We start from the raw sequence: 20,771 nt of genomic DNA, 5'->3' as shown, positions 1-20,771 counted from the left end.
ACCCTAAGTGCTAACTCCCTGTCTCCCACTATCCCTCACTCTCAACTTCTCAGAATCTCAAGTCTCACTGAGTCACTGTCTCTCCGCCCACCGCCCAAAATCGATCAATCCAAAAACCCAAAAAATAAAAATAAAATTCAGTAGTACTAGAAGTAGTAATTGTACCAATAATGAGGCTGTGATGATAATTAATCGTTTAATAGCAATCAATTTTCAATTTGGTTTTTGTGGGCATTTCTTGTTTTGGTTAATTTGCCATTTGGCTTGGCAGCAATTTGATGGGTGTTTGCATGTTGCTGGGTTGAGATTTTCTCTCTCTTCAAATGCGCATCTTTTCAGGTTTGGTTTGCCGCCATTGTTGATTTTTCCCTTGCTAGATTTGCCACACCAAATTGTTTGTTTGATGCTATGCCGATCTGAGCCTCCTGTCAAAATAATTTCTTTTTTTGGTCTGTATTTAATATTAATCATGATAAAAATTGTTTAGATGAATTGAAGATGGACAAATTTGAGGTTAAGGTTGTTGGGTTTTTTAGTCGTTGAAAGTTAGATATTAAAGTTTGGTTCTTTATGCTTAAATTTGATGAAACAGAACTAGAGTGGACATCCAGAGATGAATTGGCAATCTTATGAGGTTAGAATCATCTTAAAGTTATAGTAATTCTGGATCACAGCCTTTGAAACAGGTTATTTATTAAAAAAAAAAAAAAAAAAACGAAAAAATCACAAAACAGGTCCATTCAGGTCTAAACCCGGACCGGACCTGATTTTTCAGGTCTGGCCCGGAACCGTACCTGTTAAATCAGGTCCGGTCCCCGGTCCTCAAAATTACCTAATTCAGGTCCCCGGTCCAAACAGGTCCGGTCCAGGTCCGGTCCGGTTTTGGACCGGTGTACACCCCTAGTTGTACTTGTACTTTGTAGGACGTGATAAACGATTTCAATGTCAACAATGGACAATTTCAATTTTCTAATTGGGTGATCTTCGTTATCTTATGATTTTGTTGTCTTCGTTATCAAATATTTGTTTAGTTTTAAGATTTGAGATCAAATTTTGTGTTCATCTTTTGTTATTCTTTTGTTTTTCTTACCTATATATCGTATGATGGTCAAATTAAGGTATGTGAATAATATACAGATCAAAACATTGTAATTTAAAGTCTTTTTTTTTAAAAAAAAAACATTGGAGAAGCTCTAATCAGTACTTTTTAAGTTTATGTGTGCAATAAAAGCGCAATATAATAAGATCTCCAACTTCAAATACTCCGTACCTGATAAGATTCGAACATTAGATTTCTAAGATATAAAATAAGATTATTACCAAGTGAGTCAAACTTTGCTTAATACTTCAAACAATATATCCATCATAGGATATTATACTATTAGTATAAGTAACATATAATTGTCAAATTAGATAGATTGTCAACTTTTTAACAAGGAAAATGTAATACTCCCCCCATATTTAAATAAATGAAACGTTTTCCTTGTTCATATATGTCAATGCGCGCAATACTTTGACTGATAATATCTTTAATTATCAATAAATAAAAATATAACAATTGAATTTTAATAGATTATTCATTGAAATGATTTCAAAAAGTACGCACAAAGACTTTTCTTATTTTTATGTAATAATCACAAACATTAGTCAAAGTGAATTAGATGAATAGTGCAAAAAGTTAAAACGTTTCATTTATTTAAACACGGAAGGAGTAGCATATACAGTCAATCTACAATAAGGTAACATTTGATTTTCAAACAAAGGATGACCAGGCCATATGGGCTACCTGGTTTACAAAAGAGATTATAAAAGTCACTAAAAAAATGTGATAAAGGAAATCAATAATAAGGATGTTGTTTATCACCACATAAACAATAATGATGTTCACATAAGACATGACCAGAAATAGTAAGAAACTTGTCAAAATACAGGGTAGGGTTGGGTCAAGTCGGGTGAAGAACATTTTTATAGTTTCAAATATTTGCAAATTATTGGTGTTTATTTAAACAGAACTAAATTTGTACGGAGTATAATCTATACAGAACTAGAGATGTATAAATTTCAAGTAAAATTAGTTGAATTCTCTTAAGAAGAATATGTAAAGAAAATAACACTTAAGAACTTATCAAATATAAAAGTAAACGGGCAAAGGGTAGTGACATCAATACATAATAGGGTTAAGCAAAATTATCTGAAAATTCGAAAATCCGATAATCCGATCCGAAAATTGTGGATATCCGATCTGATTGATTTCGAATCAAATATCACCATATCGGATTTTGGATATCCGATATCCGAAATAAAATTGGATATTCAAATATCCGATCCGATATCCGGAAAAATTAATTACATTATTATTTCATTTTTATTTTACGGTTTCAAACTTTCAGTTACTCTTTAGTATTTACCTCATTCTCCCAAAAACCCAAACCCTAAATCCATTTCCTAACCGCCTCTCTCTCTTCTCTCTCCTCTCAGATCCCCTTCACCGCCCCTTTCTCTTTCCTCTCTCCATTATCTCCTCCTCACTGCCTCTCAGATCTCAGTCATCTCACGGTCATGGCTCCCCCCTCCTCCTCACGGTGGCTTCCCTCATCTCTCTCACTCTCGCGGTTGCTCCTACTCCACCAGCTACGACTTCGCTCGGTCCTCAAGCTCCCATGTATTAATATCTTGGGTGGCTGGTTGACCTCGTTCGTTCTTCTTGAGATTCTTGACTTGGTGGGTAATATCCTTGTTGCAATTAGTATTAATTGTATAATTAAATTAGTAGCAATTGGTATTGATTGTAGCACATTGGTGGGTAATTTGTAAAAATTAGTTACACTTTAATTCCTACTGTATTTTACGATTTTATCTATCAGTTTGTTCTGCTAGGTTTTTTTTTTTTTTTTTTTTTTTTTTTTTTTTTTTGTCGTTGTTGTTGTTTTTGAACTATGGTTCAGGTTATACTCCATAAAACAAAAAAGTTAAATGTATCTTTTTCCTTTAAAAAAAATCAAATTAGCTATTAAAATAGCATTTAAATAATATATTTTTAAAATATCCGGATATTAGATATCCGAACTATCCGATCCGAAAGTTTTCGGATCGGATACGAATATCAAATACAAGAATTTTCGGATTCGGATATCCGATCCGTGATCACCCCTATACATAAATACTAGAGAGTAAAATTATTATTTACTTTATTTGCCTATCTTAAACAAACTTAATTGGCCGGATTGAATTTGACCCACATGTATTCATTTTGGTGTGCATGATCTGTGCACCCGAGTGCACCATGCACATGGTACACCTGGTTAAATTAAAAAAAAGGCAGAAAGAACATTTAACTGTTCGAAAAAGAACATGCAGGTTTTTGAAAAAGAACATGTTTGACATTACCAAAAGAACGTGATAAAAACTTTATTAAAATTTTATGAAAAATTACACATTAATGAAAAAAATCCTTACCAAAGACATCATTTCCCAAAAATTGTTTTTTCTCTCTCCAAAAATTAACTTTCCATAATAATTTTAGTTTTCTCTCTCTAAAATATTTTCAACTAAGAAAAAAATCAAGATTTCATTTTCAATTTAAATTTCAAAATAACATATGTTAAAATAGCATAAAATATAATGTAAAGAACATATAATTCATACCTGAAAAAACACACTGATCAAACTCAAAGAACATACGATTATAAAGAATAATGATATATGATAATTCAAAAAAGAATTTGTACGTCACTCGTTACCTCAAAGAAAATATGAGCCAAATTCAAAGAACATACTTTGTATTATTGAAACCCAAAAATCTCTTTAAAATGTTTTTAAAATGAAAAATGTTCATTAAGGATAATAATTTAAAACTGAAAGTAGTTTAAAGGGAATAATTCTAATTCCCTATAATTTCGCCCAGAAATTTTTTATTTTTTTTTATTTCACTAATTTTTTTTTTATTTTCCATTAATTTAATGCTAATTAGTTATGCCACATCACCAAGTGCACCATGAGCGTGGTGCACCCTGGTGTATTATACAATTTTCATTCAATTTGTTCATTTTTGGGTTTTGGTTTTTAATTTCGTATACAAGATTCAGTAATACTTCGTATATATGTGTTGATTTCCAGGTTGTGTCAAAATGTGTCCAATTCCAAGTAAAATGTATGAAAAAAAACATTACCCATGCAACTCTGGTATGATATGATGGCTAAATTAAAATTAAATCATTTACATAATTTAAATCGGCAGATGCAAAAAAAATCTTCAGCATCACAGAACAAAATACTTCGTAGAAGGGATCCAATAGCCAATGCATGGTTCCTACAGGGGTCTGTATGATGCGCCTGTACAATGTGCATCGTACAGTCGTTTCATTAAAAAAAAAGTGGAAAGAACATATTATAGAAATGTAATGAACATATAGGTATAGTGAAAAGAATATACTATTAATATGTAATGAACATATACCTAGAGTGAAAAGGATATATTTGCACCAAAAAAGAGTGAAAAGAATTGAAGAACATATGTCCATGTTCTTTGATTGTCAGTGTAATGTACTTTTATTTGTGACAATTTATTCATTGCATATTGTTAAATGTTCTTTGAATTTTTTTTTTAAATTATGGTGGTATATATAAATAATGTTCATTATATAATATTATTATCATGTTCTTTATTAATATTACAGATGTTCTTTAGATATACAAAAAAAAAAAAGTTGGATATTCTTTACAAAACAGCTGTATGTTCTTTACAAAACAATTGTATGTTCTTTCTGCTTTTTTTTGTCTGTACCAAGCTTGATACAGACGCCTGTACTATAAAACTGTAACAAACGATGGAGGTGATTTGGTGAATCAAAGTAGTAGAATTATAACTTTTTTTTAATTTTAATTTTAAAAGGATGACTATTATTGGCTAAAATTAAGTCTTTAGATTGTACCTTAATGATATGTCGTTACTCCGTAATTTTATTTTTCTAAGAATGACCTTGATTGTGTCCCAACCATCACCATTTTTTTTATTCTAATATTTGTGGGTCAGACTCTTGAAAAGTGAGGGAAAAGAATAAGAGATCCTCACCCTCAAATACCACAACTGAGTGGATTGATCAACCTTGTGACAAAAAAATTACAAGGTGAATTACTCATAGAGTAAACATGGGTAAGAATTTTCACCCGGCATTGGGTGCAACTAGGCGCATAGCAGCTATTTATTTGGGATGCATGCATATAGGAGGGCTAACTGACAAATTCACATGACACTGGATAAATTTTGTATTTCTTATGGTTACAATAAATTCCTTAGTACCATGAAGTACAATAAATTTGTTGGGTTTCGTAGCGTTCAACACTACGCGGAAGAGAAACCCACCCAAGACCCGCCCACTAATTAAAGCAACTAAGCATGCAATCACATAATTAAACAACAAAAGAAAGAGAAAGGGAAATGACATTCTTACCCTCGACGCGTGCTTCGCTCCTATAGAGCTCGGACTTCAAAGCCTTAGCTCCGCAAGCGCGAGAGCCTCTGACGGAGTCCACCCTCAAGACCCGACCCGAACGGCCTCTACCCCGAAGGTTAGTCGGGGCTAGACCAAGAAAAGACTAGAGTATTACGAACTTAAAGGTTTTCTCACCTATAGGGAGATGCCTTATTGAGTTCAACTCAAGTGGTTTTTCCCAAACCCAAAACTTGGGTATATTTATAGGGAAAGGAGACTTGATCTCCCTTCTCCCATCAATATGGGAGAATTGCATTTTTCCACCAATTTATTTTAATCAAAAAACAAATTAGAATGTAAGGCAATCAACAAGATCTAAGTGTCACATGGAGGGAGAAGGTTGGTGAGGACCCCCAAAGGGGGGACCAAAACACCTTGCTCCCCAAGCCAAACACCAAGCAATAGTCCCCTCCCTTGACCAGGTTTGACCTCGCCACGCCAGCCAGCCTCTGCCAAGGCTGCCAGCTGGCGCTTAGCACTAAGGCTGGGCAGCCCAGCCAGCCAGCACACTCTAATTCCCCCAATGAAGAAAAGGAGAAAGGAAGAAAACCATAACCAATAGCCCTGCAACACGCCCCATACTTGTCCCTCTTCCGCTGAGCCGCAACTGACACAACACGACCAGGAACGAAGTCAGACAACCCAAATTGTGTTAAAGGAGAAGACCCTGTCAAGTCAACACATACATCAAGGCCTCTGTCCCAGGAATAAAGCAACACATCTGCTGGTCGAAGAGCCCCGTCGTTCCCTCCATTCAACCCAACGTTAACCTCCTTTCTTGCAGAAATCCCAAACCGAAAACAAATATCAACAAGGGTATCATGAACAATGTTATGCCGATGTTTAATACCCACCATCCTAGCACAAGACACTACATGATTCCCATAGATATCCCCATCAAAAACCCTTGAGCAAGCAGAACACGGTGTCAAAACGGAGAACAAAGGAACACCCAACTGGTAGAAAAGAACACAACGGTAAGTCTTACCATTCATAGTCTAACCAAAACCTGATGTTGGGACTGCTCGCAACCAGGCAAATGTGTGATCCCCCTGCTAGGACTTCCACAAGGAAACCTGACGCGGAGATAAGGAGAAAGTGGAAACTGCAGATGCAGTGACCTTCGTGAAATATATATCTGCCAATTTCTTCATAGTTTGGGGGCAGCGATCTCATTATGGTTACTCATTAGCGATTTGCCAATTATTATTAAAAAATGAACAAATTAAAGTCAATAAAATTACAAAAATTAGTGGAAAGCCGAGATACAATGTGGGCTCCACTCCTCTAGTTATAGCAAAGCCTATGCTGGTGAAAATATGAGCAGCAGCGCGAGCCCAATGTCCAGAGTCGTAGAGAACTTCTGAACCCGCTTCATCAGCGCAACATCATCCTTATCCAGTTCCCCTAGAGATGAAAAAGAGAAAGGAAAAAAAACCATAACCAATTGCCCGACAACTTGTTTCGTACTTGACCCGCTTTCGATTAGCCGCACCAGTCACAACCCACCCCTGAACAAAGTTAGACAACCCAAATTGTGTCAAAGGAGAAGATCATTTCAAGTCAACACACGTCACGACCTCGATCCCAAGAATAGAGTAACACGTCTGTAGGTCGGAGAGCTCCACCATTTCCTCGAGACAGTCCAATATCAACCTCTTTCCTTGTCGAAATCCCAGGCTGATAGCAAACATCAACATATTATTATTATTATTATTATTATTATTATTATTATTATTATTATTATTATTATTATTATTATTATTATTATTATTATCATTAAATCTCTCACCTCTGATATATATATATATATACAATTGATTCCTTTGCCCTAATCGAGGATGAGGTCCTAAATCCCAGAGGTCACATTCTTGGTGGAAGCAATTCCATAAATGATGAATTTTATAGCACAGAGGACTGGCAATTCTATTGGAAATTGGGTGTCATTTAGGACCTCAAAGAACGGTGAATGAGTCATATGAGTAGGCTGATGAGAAAGTAGTCGTCTTTATGCCAAAGTGTAGGTATGTATTTTGTTTTGGTTGGAGGAGAAAGGAAGTGTGGTTATCAAGGATAACTTTAAGTGATGGCACTTATAGCAGCTCATGCCCCATGTGGCTGGGGTAGTAGTTTCATAATGTGTCTACTTGCTATCCCACTTGTGTAATTTACATCTATATGAGCCTTGTGCCCCCCGCTCTAACACAAATAAAGCCTTTGGTTTCATGGAACTTGTACTTGATGCTCTATACAAATGATCTACGGTTTTGATTTGCAACCAAAAGCGAAATTGTAGTTTCAATCCAAACTCCCCCTTACAAGGCTTTTAGTTAAAAAGCCCCGTAAGATTTTTTTTTTTATACGTGCAATTTAATAATGATTCAATATTATCTTTTAATTGAACTTCATGCTTTGGACAGATTATTATTACAAAAATATGGCAAACTTTTCTCTTACTCTCTATTGGCATATTGTCTTGATGCCAGGTGAAAGGACCTGATGGTGAACAAATCCATGACATTCGTGACAAAACTAGTGAGAAGTTTGAGTTTATCGCCCACAAGAAGGGGGTCTACAACTTTTGCTTTACCAATGGGTCCCCGTATCATGAAACCATAAATTTTGATGTGCTTGCCGGTCACTATGGATATGTTGACCATCATGCAAAAGATGGTAATAGCTCAATACATTGCCTTAATTGAACAAATTTTTTCTACTGTTTCATTTAAGGAAAATCTTATGAGACCAATGTGACAATTAGCAGAGCATTTGAGCAGTGTATGAACAGATTAATAAATTGGAGGAGGCTCTCTACAACATACAGTTTGAACAGCACTGGTTGGAGGCTGAGACCGATCGCCAAGCAATAAGTACGTTCTTTGGGAACATATTTTTATTTCAAATCATGCTTTATTTAAAAAAAAAATTTGTTTCCTGTGTATTCCAAAAGTGAACCTTAAAGTAACTAAAAGTAGGTTTAGATCAAAATTTCCAAAATTAAACCTTTGCCAAAAATACGCAATTATCGAGAAAATGTTATTCTATGAATACTATTATTATTCGTGAGAGACATTATTAGATTAGTTCATCTTTTAGGTCCTGCAAGCTATATATATATATATATATATTTCAGACTTGTTTTTAGTCCCCTGCCAATTTTGATTAAACATTAAGTGAACTATACCATGAACTTGTGATTATGTATTGTTTGATGTAAAATTCAGCTAGCTAAGAGTTGTTCTCTATGCCTATGCATAATAAAATTGAAATTGGATATTTTTGTTGTAATCCCCATTTTGCACTTACCTAGAATTTGCTTCCCTATCTTGGAAGTTATATGACCAAATAACATCCTAAATTACATGTTTTTTACAAGAAAAATAACTAATAATTTGCCTTTGTAAACTCTGTTAAGGATAGGCAAGAATCAGTCTTATGCATTAGGGAGTGAAACTTATAAAGAGTTAAAGTTATCTCTTGCTGGTTGTAGAACGAGCTGTAAATTGAAATGCGGAATTCTCCCTTATCATTAAGCTTAGTTTCTGTATGTTTAAGTTTTTCTCTCTCCCCGCATACTTAAAAAAAAATGTAATTCTTGTGTACATTGTTAACAGCATGAGAAATATGACTTGAAATTTACCTGATTTGGATGCAGTTAACGAAGGAATGAGCAAAAGAGCAATCCATAAGGCAATCTTTGAATCAACAACACTTATTGGGGCGAGTGTTCTCCAAGTCTATCTGCTCAAATGCCTATTTGAACGTAAGCTTGGGACATCCAGAGTTTAGTGTTTTGTTGGTGAATGAATACCTGTTGCCCCCAATTTTAGAGCAGCTTCATATAGTTCCCACTTTTGTGCTTTTGTCATTCCTTACTTTTTCCCTTCTTGTTATATTGGAAGTTCAAAGTAGAAGTTTGGGCGGCAATTATCACTATATGTTGTTTTTTTTTTTTTTAGGTTTTGGTTTCTTGTAGTCTATAACATGTGTTGTACTAGTATCAAGTATATCTTGTATCTCTATTTATATTTGGTTAGCCGCACTCTCTTGAGATGTTAGTTGGATGTGCAAATGCACTTGAAAAGTCTCACAAAAGTGTTTCGTGATTTCATATACTCAATTGATATTATGCCATTTCTAATTTATATTTATTTTTATGGTTTCATATAGACATATAGTAAAGCAATCTAGCCCATGTCAAAACTTTTGTTTAGATCTCCTTGTTTCCTGTTGTTTTCATTTTATATTAATGTCTACATATATATTAATGTCCATAATTAATATTCATAATTATTATTAATGTCTGTAATTAATGTTCATAATTATTATTAATGGCAAAAGCTAACGAATGCCCGACAAGATAAATTAAAGTAGAAATATTAACTTGAAATACTCCGTAAACATTAATTACATTGATCACTGTGCGATTTTGGCATGTATTTTCAAATTAATATTTCGTACCATTTTAGGAACTATTTTAAAGGGTTATTTAACGCCCCGGAGGCGTTCGTTAGCAAGATCTAATGAGTATTGCATTTCAGTTTTTATACCTTTGTGATAAACAAAATTTATGAAAAGTATTATAGGCAAAGATGAGCAATTACGCCCCTACAAATTAATGATTAGCTGCCACTCTTAAACAGTCTAATAAAAGATGATGGAATTTGAAGTTGAAAACCATCACTTTTCACCTGTCAATGATAGTAACACAAAACCAACTGTTTAATAATCCAGCTGATGGACTTGCACTCACCATTCAGGTTAATTGCAATATGTAATGGATCCAATTCCATTTTCGGAATCAACATTCAGCTTATTATTACTTAAAATCAAGAATAGACATAAACTTAAAGATGAGATACAAAGAATACAGCTTATGCCCCCATTCAATTGGTCGGTCCTAGTACAACATAAAACAAATACTATCATATCATCTAAACTTCCAAACGCCAAGTAAGAAAAAAAAACAAAAACCAAAAGCTACCGAAGTACGAAAACATTTGTACCACTATTAATTTTATTTTTTTAAAAAAAATGCTTGCATTACTGGAGCCATATAAAGGGGGGCATAAAAAATGTCATAAATGACAGGTTGCATACAACTTATTTCTAACAGCTCCTCCAACGTTGTGATGAGCTAAGTCCTCAATAAGCCTGCAATTTAAAAGCATAATACAACACATTTCAGAGTTCTCTCCCAGTCAGATTTATTTTGTATCCTTCACTGAATGATACTAAAATATACTGCTGGAATTTCTATTTCAGAAAGTACAGAACTATATAAGGGCCAAAAGCAGGAATGAAGATGCCCAAAGCTTGACGAAATATTATTATTCAAAACTGCAATGAGTGAGGACTATTGCTTGGGGTTACCTTAAATATCAAGTCTTACAAAAGCTCTACAACAAGAGCAGATGCACCACCTCCACCATTACAAACACCAGCAACACCATATTTCCCACTTTTCTGTCGTAGTACCTGTAAAAGCAATGCAATTACAATCAGGAAAGAGTCAATAACAACCCTGTAAAAAGGTACAGCCAACCAAAAAAGGGTTGCATTCAGATACTTTTGATAACTCGTCTTAACCTGATATACCCACTATTCATTGTATGAGGATAACAAAATTGTAACTGTGTCAAATGAAATGATTTTGAGATACATTTTTGCACCAAACTATACAAACATACACCGTAAAAGAGCAATTAGAGTTATACCCCCAAGAGTGTCACGATGATTCGTGCTCCACTGCACCCAAGAGGGTGTCCCAAAGACACAGCTCCACCATGCACATTTACTTTTTCCTGCAGAATTGAAGGTAGAAAGTCAACAAACACCATCAAGTCGAATGGCTCAGGACCTTGTTAGCATATGAAGAAACCACAACACTAACGACGGCACAATGATGTGGACATGACACAACTTTATGCAAACATAATTGAGCGTGAATATATTGTTTTTTCAGTGTGCAAGAAGTTTTAGGTCCCAGGAGACTGACCTCAGAAAGTCCAAGCAATTTCATGTTCGCAACAGAAACAACCTGCTCATGTCAGAAGAAGATTAATTAAAATATGACAGTTGCTCATAGCTTCAAGCATGACAAAGAAAAAGAGCACATACAGCGAAAGCTTCATTTATCTCATAGTAATCAATCTGAGAAGCATTCAAGCCTGCATGAGAAATGGCCTTTGGTATTGCGAGGGCAGGAGCTGTCGTAAAATTCTCTGGAGCCTGACCATAAATTAGGATTCAGTAACAAAAAAAATGCCATGATGGCAAAACTCAAAATGCATATTAAAAAAACTTATTACTTTATAGGTAATAATAATCCTCCAAACTTTTTACGTAAAACTCTAGAGTATGTTGTCTACAAGTAAAAAGTTCATACAATACCTGAGCAGCATCTCCATAACCACTAATCTTAGCAATCACCTCTAACCCAAGCTCTAGTGCCTTCTTTCCACTCACTAAAACAATTGCAGCAGCACCATCACTGTCATCAAACAATAAAAATGTTAGAAAAGAGTGCATGCACTGCAAGTTTGCAACATTTGACTTCCCTACATATATATCACCTAACAAGCACAACATCCACGAGTAAGTGACAAACCTTATGCTAGAAGCATTTCCAGCAGTAACAGTGCCTCCATCTGCTTTGAAACTTGGTCTAAGTTTTCTTAATTTGGCAGGGTCATACTGCAACACACAAGAGAAGAAAAAAGATGAACTCAAGCAGCCCCTGATAAAGATAGCATAAACAGAAATGAAAACTTTGGCAGAATACAGATGTAAAGTCAAATCAGTCCAGAGAGCTTATAGGCTTTACTCAAATCAAAATGAGCCACTTGATGACCAGTTTTTTCATTCATTTTATTTTGACATAAGAAATTGAAAATTACATAGAAGGGGTACTTCTTGGCTACACCAGGACCACGTCAATACTCTCCACAAAGGTCATTGCATTTTGAAGGCCATAGAAAAAAAATTGAATAGGAATAGGAAAAGGATTTTTGGTAAAATAATGAAAAGACATAGAGCATCAAACAATCAATATAACAAAGGGATAAACAAACATTAACGTACACATAAATAATTACTATTCAACATGAGATGTCATTGACAATGTTACTTATCAATATTATACCTTAGTAGGGCCTTCATCTTTATCAACGACTGTTGTTGGTTTTCCCCTTCCACCGGAAACTTCAACCTGCACCGATACATATATATCAGTATGAAACAATCACAGAAAAGAGAATGAAAATATAACAACAAAGTTATGCCCTTACGGGAACTATCTCCCATGAAAAAGCACCAGCCTCCTGAGCAGCAACGCCACGCTCAAAGCTTTGGCAAGCATAGTTATCCTGTAGCGTCATGCAAAACAAGTATTTATTCATTGTATAAAATAGAGAAGAAATGCAATAGCTTTTACCACATAGGTTTAAGTTAAAGGTTTATTTATAAATTGTGGTGATAATATGGATCAATCTCCAACTTTAAGCATAATTCTATCAAAAAGCAATTAGTTAGAGCAAGACATAGTTACCCTATATATGGATGGTACAAGCATTAAAAATGGAGTCAAGACTTTACCTGATCCTCTCTTGTTACTGCATGATGTTCTGCACATAATTCAGCACAAACTCCCATGCCACAATCATTGTAAACATCCCACAGCCCATCTTTGAGCATCCCATCAACAAGTGTGTCATGTCCAAGACGGGAACCCTTCCTGAAATGTTGGCATATAAGGTGAGATGTATATTACATACGCTAGTTTATGGGACATGAGAACAACAGCTCTAGACAAGTAAACATAAGACAATAATACATCATTCAGATAGTACTATGGGGCGGTCTAGAAAGGACTATCAATAATAAGGTTCTCTCTCTACTTTTGCATGAAGCTCCTTGAATGCATTAAGGACTTGGTCTTTACTTTTCAAAAGATAAACCCATACTTTCCTGGAATGGTCATCAATAAATGTGACAAAATAAGATGCCCCACCAAGAGATTTTTCTATCATAGAACATACATCTGTGTAAATCAAATCTAGAATACGTGGTCTTCTAGATGGTGGATTTCTTCGAAATGAAACTCTGTGTTGTTTTCCAGCTAAACAATCAACAGAAGATTTCAAATGAACAACCTTCGACGGAAGAATTTTCTTTCGAGTGAGGATTTGCAATCCTTTCTCGCTCATATGCCCGAGCCGCTTATGCCATAACTTGATAGAACATTTTTCGGCTACATTTAATTGTGTGTTGAGCTTCCCATTTGTGACATAAAGGGTTTGTTGCTTCTTTCCATGAGCAATGATTATCGAGCCTCTAGACAACTTCCACTTTCCATTAGAAAAGTGATTCGCATACCCTTCATCGTCAAGTTTGCCAGCTGAGGTCAAATTCAGCCTTACATTTGGAACATGTCTAACATCATGTAAAGCTAGCTTCTTGCACCCTACATTGGTTTCCATGCAAACATCTCCAATACCAATTATTTTGCAGGATCCATTATTTCCCATCCTCACAAAGCCAAGATCGCCGCTAGTGTACGATGTGAAGTAATCTTTGTTTACAGTTAGATGATATGAAGCACCTGTATCAATCACCCAGCTACAATCTTTATTTGTAAGGTTATAACTTGAGTCATCACCTGCAAAATAAACTTCGTCACCAACTGCTTAGCCGTGACATTTTTCTTGTCTTCATTATCACTACTCTTGTCATTCTTTGATCGCATGTCCCTCTTCCATATTCGACATTCACTTTGCTTATGCCCTGCCTTTTGAAAATAAAAGCAAGTGAACCTCTTTTTAGATTTCGATCTGCCTCTCAATTTATCTTGACTTTGGGAGCCTCTAAACATCGATCTCCCTCGACTTTCAACAATGTGTGCTTCAGTTTGATTATTTGTGGAGGCAAATTCTTTCCTTCTAGCTTTTCATTGAATAAGCTATCTTTCACCATGTCAAGGGTACGGTGAGTTTACCATTCGGAGCCGAATTGCTCAACAAGATAACAAGAGTTTCCCAGCTATCGGGTAATGAGCTAAGGAGTAATAAGGCTTGGACTTCATCTTCAATTGTCATGCTAACATTTGTTAGCTGATTAACAATGCCTTGAAATTCATTCATGTGTTCTGCCATATTTAATTTTTACCTTCTTTGTATAGAAGACGAACCAACCTTCTCACTAATGTAGCTTTATTTAAAGTTGTCTTCCTCTCATACATTGACTCAAGCTTTTTTCAAATCTTGTAGGCATTGGTATCATTAGCAACATGTTGAAAAATACTTTGATCAATATGTTGTCGTATCAGCCCGATTGCCTTTCGATTCTCCAATTTCCATACAACTACGGTTTTACTTTCTGGTTTATTTTCTTCCTTGATGGGTTTATATAAATCCTTGCAATAAAGGATATCCTCAATTCGAGACTTTCACGTGGAATAGTTGGACGACGTCAATTTAATCATTCCCAATAAGCTTACCATCGAATCTTCCATTTTGTTTTATACAACGTGTATATATGTAACCGGCTCTGATACCAGACAATTGGGAAAGATCACAAATAATCTTGCAACGGAAATAATATTTACTTTCCCTTTGTGTATAAACAAAATAGGTAATAATTATATCTCTATAATATACTAGATTAACTCACAAAGTGTTTATAAACTATAAACTAATATTTGATGGTATATACTCTCAAATTTAAATTGTATTTCTATTTATCAAAAATAATGTGATACAAATTCAATCTCAATTTTCAATTAACAAATAATCTGATTACATATTTATAATCAGCCTATATCTAAATAACTAATGGTGCAAATTATCGTTATATAATTTGCCATTGATTATTTCTTATTTTGCTACTACTCTCCTTTTTTTCTCCTTTTATTCCTCTTATCCTTTTTCTCTTCTTTCTTGTAAATTCTCCTTTATTTATTTTTAGCAAACTCTAATAATAAGGAGGAATATTATCCAACAAATAATAATGGGTTAGATGCACTGGCTTGCTTCACTCATCTTGCTGGAAAGCTAAGGGTTCGATATCAGAATGATCGTGAGGTGCATGTATTACCAGAGGATTCAACATTTTTAAAGGGCAAGAAGCTTCATGAGCTCTCATTAGAATGGTCATATTCAAATGCAGAACCATCAGCAGAGAAATACGAAAAGGAAAGATGGCATGGAGTTAGAATTATTGCAGCCTTCTTCCACTCTCAAAATCCTAACAGTAAGGAACTGGAAGGGAGAGAGGTTTCCACAATGGTCGGTTGATCACTTTTCTTCTTTGCTCAGTAACCTTGTTTCCATACATATAGCTGATTGCAATCGATGCAAATATCTACCCTCCATCAGTAAACTTGGTTGTCTCAGGTATCTTGATCGTTGGGGACTTATTGCCTTGGAGTAGATAGAAATTTGTGATAATAATAGTATGGTTTTATCTAAGACACCATACTTTCCATCCTTAGAGCATCTGAGTTTGGTTAATTTACCACAACTAAAAGGATGGTCAAGAGTTGAAGGGCACAATGCTGATTATGAACAAGAGAAAGAAAGGAATCTCCCTCGACTTAATGATCTCAGACTAAGCGGTTGCCCAGAGCTTATATTAATGCCTGATATGCCAACTCTTCATTCACTGGAGATAAGCAACTGCCATAGAGATCTCCTAAAACATGTTCTCAGTGTCCAAGCATCAGCAACGGTATCATCATCATCAGCTTCAGCAGTAGTTCCGGTACTTCAGAATCGCTGCTCTTTGAAAGTGTCAAATATGTCAATAGAAGAACCCCTGCTAATGGGCCTTGAGTGCCTCACAACACTTGAGGAACTCTCTCTCAGTTGGCTTTATAATGTCAGAAGTCTACCAGAGTCGGTTGGACATCTCATCCTGCTCCGTCAGCTTGTCATCAGATATTTGCCTAATCTGTTGGATCTCCCTGAATCACTAGCTGGCCTCTCAGCTTTAGAACATGTGGAGATTCAATATTGTCCGAGATTGAAACAAGTTCCAAGCTATTTTTCTGAACTCAAGTCGAAAAAACGACTCCAGATTAAGGAATGTGTGAACCTGGAGAAAAGATGTCAGCAACCTGATGGTGAAGATCATTCAACACATCCCTAATGTTATTCTGGGGTAAATCGCCTAAACTGGTACAATTTCTCCCTTGTGAATTTCTTTTTATTTCAGTAATCATTCTAAAATTAAATTGGCTATGAAACTTTTGTTTCTGATCCTCCCTCTGTCTCAGGACAACCCTGGCAATCAGCGTCATCAGTTTTTAAGCTATATCAAGGTTAGTTGTATTATTTTTTAATCTTTTGAATTATGCTTGCTTACGAAAATTAACTTCAACAGCAAATGCAGATGAAAATTACATTTCACTTTAATTTGTCTGTAAATCTCTTCAAATAGACCTTTTGTGTTAGGTTTTCCTAGTACAAAACTTCTAGTACTACAAATTTGTGGGAACAAAATCTAAAAAACAATGTTCAATTACAAATAATAATAATATACAAACCAAGCACTAATAAGTTTAAATAAGTAAATTACAGGAAATTTACGAACTAAACAACAAGTATGAAAGATATTAACTAATTGATAGAGATTTAGATGAAGAGATTGCCAGTTTCTTCAAATAAAGTGTGTAGAGAATAACTTTGGGGAGGAGAGAAATACTGAATCATCTCCTTTTTTTTTCCGTTTCAATTTTACAATAAAAAGAACGAAAGAAACCTCTGAATTCTGGAGAAGGCTAGCCGCGCCCTTGGAGAGGGCTCTCCCCAGTCACCCACGGGCGCGGCTTTCCGGGTGGCTTCCCAGCCGCGGCCTCTCCCCAACTGGGAGAGGGCTCTCCCCAGACATACACTCTAAATTACTAACATTTTGTGTGTGAATTTTCACTGATGTATCTTTATTTTTTGCAGTAGTTAGGAAAACCTCAGCTGATGAAAGAGTTTCTTATCTAATGTAGGATAGGTTAAGAAGAATGAGATGTCGCTACATATTGCATCACTACTATGCCCGCGAGCAAGAAATACAAAACTGTTCCAGGACCAAGAAGAGAAAACAACCGTGAGTTCAAGATTGTGAGGACAAGCTAAAGTAGATCATTTTTTAGGTCTCTGCTTCTCTGGTTCAAAGTAACTTAATACTTTGTACTGTTATTGCAGACTTAAAGCAAATGATGCAGCTAGAGAAGTCATGAGTTATCTGTAATTTATAGTAATTTGCTGATTCTAGTAATACATTCTAGTAATCTGTTTTACAATTAGAATAATGTTCAGTGATTTTTCATTGTTAAACTTCTAATTAATTACATTAACATTATTCATCAGTAATTTGGTTTCCTTAACACAGTAAACATTGTGTTTCATAATGTGTAACACAATGAGGCCAATGCCTTATCATATACTCCTTGTATAAATTTTGATGTATCTATATCCGACATATCAGATGTGTTAGCTGAATCACATTTTTTTAAAGTGCAGACGATTTTGTTAATGCATGCCCTTGATGAGGATGAGCTTTGCTTCCCATCAGCAAACTATGATTGTCAATTGTCTAGTATGAACATTTCTATTTAGATGGGCATGGGATCATTGTTGCAAATCAAGGTCCGCCAAAGCTGCCACTAGCAGTTCATTCCATACTCTAGAACACACCAATCTTACATGACTTAACCCAAAAATAGAACAACTTTGTATAACTTCCTCTAGTGTAAAGCAAACTATTATTGTTATTGTCAACATAGCATTACACATATACAAACAGTAGTTATCAATTACCAAATACTCAAAAAGTTGGTTTTTTTTCCTTCTTTTCAATCTTAAACGTCATATCAACTACCACGTAGCTTTGCAACTATTAGAAAAGGACATTGTGGAGCATGTTTTCATTATAATAATTTGATTGTATTATTATTCTTTCTTTTTACTTTGTAATAATCATTTTCATTAACCAATAAAATGCTTATCATCTTTACTAAACTCCCAGAAACATTTAAACACCATTGCAACTATAGCTTGCTTGCTGGTATAATGTAATCTCAGCTCAAAACGCGTACGTACATGAATGTTAATAACTACAAAATAAAAAATAAATAGAACAAAATAGAAGCGTCAAGATATCCTTGTTTTGTATAGCCATGTTGATCATCCATATCATCTTCATGAAACAGCTATTGTCGCCTTGGTAATCCGCCATCGCCCATCATCTGCTAGCTAGTAGTGCACGAGCATGATAAGGAACTTCTCACAGAAAAGAAAAAAAAAAACCAGTAAAATGCTTAAGTAGTGACATTTTAGGTCATATATACAAGGAAAAAATAAAAAGCTAGGATAATTTTATATATTCATTACTTGCATAGTATATCATAAAACCAATGCTAACGTACCGCGGCCTTAGGCAAGTAGGCAGTTACACGACCGCATTGACGCTATGAAGTATAGTACTCCATATACATTTTCAAAAAGCTAATTAGATTGAGAAATTTGGGCATAGAAAAAGAGAACACAATGGCCTATTTTGCATTTTAGTATGAGCAACAAAAATATAATTATGCAGCAGCATTGCAACAACTAACAATCAACAACGACAAAAACAATTGAATTATGAATCTTACCTTCGTTCATAGAGGCTTCATATATATATGTTTACAGTCTTACCTCCAACTTGACGTGATAATCTAAAGTTTTCTTTGAAAAGAGTGTATATGATAAAGAAAAATTTACATTGTTGGTAAAAATGTCAAAAGTAGGAAGCAAAGATAATAAAGCAAAATCTTATTTTGAACCAATCTTATTAAAAGAAGCTAGGTAGAGCATTATAAGCCACTTAGTTAAGGTCATATAAGTGGGTCAACTTCCAAGCTAATACATAGTCATATCATATGTAAACCAATTATGCAACATTAGTCATTTATTTTGAAAATCGACAACAACAAAAAAAAAAAACACTAACATGTTTCTATATTAATAACAGGTTTCTGATCGATAACTCGAAACGATTGATAACCAGCAAGCCTATAAGAAGTATCATCAAATTTAACCAAAAAATGTTTATCAGTAATAGTAGAAACCAAAGAGCGATTTAGAGGGAAGATAGAGAGAGAAAGAGGAGAAGCAGGAGGTGATGATGACAGAAGCACAGAGAGCACGAAGGAAAGTGAAGTGCAGCAGTAATAATAATAATAATGATAGCTTAAGTACCCCCAAATCCAAATATCCCCATGCACTTCATCCTCTGTGCTCTCTATCTTCTGTCAACAACTTCCCCCACCACTTTTTGCTCCCACTCTTTTACCCTACTACCCATCACATATATATGTGCTTAATTAATAACCACTTAATTTACGACTACGACTGTACACTACAAGAATCCGTGCTTTTATTTATCAACACAGTATTTTATTATATAATTACTTGGAGAGGGGGACGTCAAAAAACAAAAAAATTGTGAGAGAAGAGAGATGGAAAGATGGAATTGTGTAGCCCTTGAAAGAGAGGGTACCCTATATTTATAGGACAGGAGGAAGATTGAAAGAATTTACCAAAATAGGAGTGGATACTATTACTTCTTCAAAAGGGTACTATCCCAAGTACCTTTACTAACTATTTGATTGAAAGCCGCCCCACAGAATTGTTCATTCAGTTTTTTTTTTTTTTTTTTTTTTTTTTTTCTTCCTGGGGTAAGTTGGTAATGTTCTGCTGTGCAGCATCCCTACCATATTTATTTAGAGTCCTTTACCTGTCAACATTGTAGAGGTTTGATCGTGAGCAAGCTCGATCGTGTGGTTACGAGTTGTTGATCAAGATTATTAGTGTGTAGAGGATAAAAACCCTGTAACTGAAGGGGTTGACTGATTCATTCATGGAAACCCCACTACAATATTTGCTCAACAGAATTTGTAACCACTTGCTAGCTAGGGTTGATTGATTTGGGCATGTGACTCAGATTTTTGGGATCTTTTAATTGATCTTCATGCAGTTACTATGAATCAAGATATAGTACACAAGTACTGATAATTCTTAGGTAATACACAAGAACATTCAATTTTACAGCTCTTATCAAATTTTAAATACACCGAAACATGGTACTACTCTTAACGATTGTGTAAGTTCATTGCTAGCAAGGTGACTAAAAGAAGCGAAGAACATTGTATTTGGACTATGATTAAGGGCACATGCAATTGAAACCGCAACCATGTTAGTTACCGAACTATTTACTGTTAGACAGTTAGCCGGGCTCTTGAGATAA

General features: G+C 35.0%; 1 protein-coding gene across 1 annotated transcript; it reads left to right on the top strand.

Annotated features, from left to right (window-relative positions):
- The first annotated feature begins 4,826 nt into the window (after positions 1-4,826).
- Positions 4,827-9,394, top strand: LOC110712254 (transmembrane emp24 domain-containing protein p24beta2-like). The gene is given in 5 exon segments (XM_021890715.1): positions 4,827-4,832; positions 7,979-8,165; positions 8,257-8,266; positions 8,268-8,362; positions 9,148-9,394. Coding segments are annotated over 5 exon segments (432 nt in total). The 3' UTR covers positions 9,282-9,394.
- The last annotated feature ends 11,377 nt before the right edge of the window (positions 9,395-20,771 follow it).

This window comes from Chenopodium quinoa, unplaced genomic scaffold (genome assembly GCF_001683475.1).
Source record: "Chenopodium quinoa cultivar QQ74 unplaced genomic scaffold, ASM168347v1, whole genome shotgun sequence".
NCBI lineage: Eukaryota > Viridiplantae > Streptophyta > Magnoliopsida > Caryophyllales > Amaranthaceae > Chenopodium > Chenopodium quinoa.
This window is presented reverse-complemented; position numbering and strand designations above follow the sequence as displayed.